The sequence below is a fragment of the Mesitornis unicolor genome, unplaced genomic scaffold (genome assembly GCF_000695765.1).
Source record: "Mesitornis unicolor isolate BGI_N332 unplaced genomic scaffold, ASM69576v1 scaffold32812, whole genome shotgun sequence".
Lineage (NCBI taxonomy): Eukaryota > Metazoa > Chordata > Aves > Mesitornithiformes > Mesitornithidae > Mesitornis > Mesitornis unicolor.
Window position 1 is genome coordinate 1 of NW_010171761.1, and position 913 is coordinate 913.

Below are 913 nucleotides of genomic sequence, written 5' to 3' on the forward strand. Positions count from 1 at the left end.
GAGGAAGGTGGCGAGAGGTGGAGCAAGCCCCACGTGTCCACGTTGTCCTTGCACAGCCTCTTTGAGCTGCGGACGTGTCTACAGACGGGGACGGTGCTCCTGGACCTGGATGGCTACTCTTTGCCCCAAATCATAGGTACGAGCAGGTATCGGTGATTTCAGGTGGATTTTCCCCAAGTCCTACAGTGGTGGGAACAGATTGAAATGCATTTGTTTGCTGCATAAACCAGCTTGCATGGGAATTAAGCAAAGACAGGAGTTGAGAGTCGTCAACGTGGTTCAATGAGCCTTGTCTTGAGCTTTTTGGGAGGGTTTGCAGTGGGGCAATGTGTGAACGTCTCTTGTTTGGTGCTTGCAGACGATGTCATTGAGAAGCAGATCGAGGACGGCCTGCTCAAGCCGGAGCTGCGGGAGAAGATCAGCTACGTGCTCCTCAGGAAGCACCGGCATCAAACCAAGAAGCCAATCCACCGGTCCTTGGCCGACATTGGAAAATCCGTCTCCTCCAACACGAGTGAGTCCTTGGGGTCCAACCTGGGCCTGGTCGCATCCTTGAGTCTTCAGTGAAGAAGTCTAGGGGGAGGAAGATCTCAGAAGGAAAGGGGGAGACCCAATCATTTGGTGCATCCGACTATTTTATGCAATGAGAAAGATCCCAAAAGCACTGCTACCGGTGGATTTAAGGGTAGGGGGGTCTTTGGGAGCTGGAAGCCAAGGAGATGGCTGCTGAGATGGTCAACGGTGTTGGGTGGTGGTCAATGGTGTTGGGTTGTGGTCAATGGCATTGGGTGGTGGTCAACAACATTGGGTGGTGGTCAACAACATTGGGTGGTGGTCAATGACATTAGGTGGTGGTCAACAGCATTGGGTGGTGGTCAATGACATTGGGTGGTGGTCAACAGCATTGGGTGGT

The 913-nt window shown here is 52.8% G+C and overlaps 1 protein-coding gene across 1 annotated transcript in view; it reads left to right on the forward strand.

The window, feature by feature from the left end:
* Positions 1–6: 6 nt before the first annotated feature.
* Positions 7–913, forward strand: part of SLC4A5 (solute carrier family 4 (sodium bicarbonate cotransporter), member 5) — a gene marked incomplete at both ends in the record, with an annotated part of 7,096 nt that continues 6,189 nt past the window's right edge. The window contains 2 exons of the mRNA XM_010180145.1: positions 7–136; positions 359–563. Coding sequence (XP_010178447.1) covers positions 7–136; positions 359–563 — 335 coding nt within the window. The remainder of the gene's footprint in view (positions 137–358; positions 564–913) is intronic.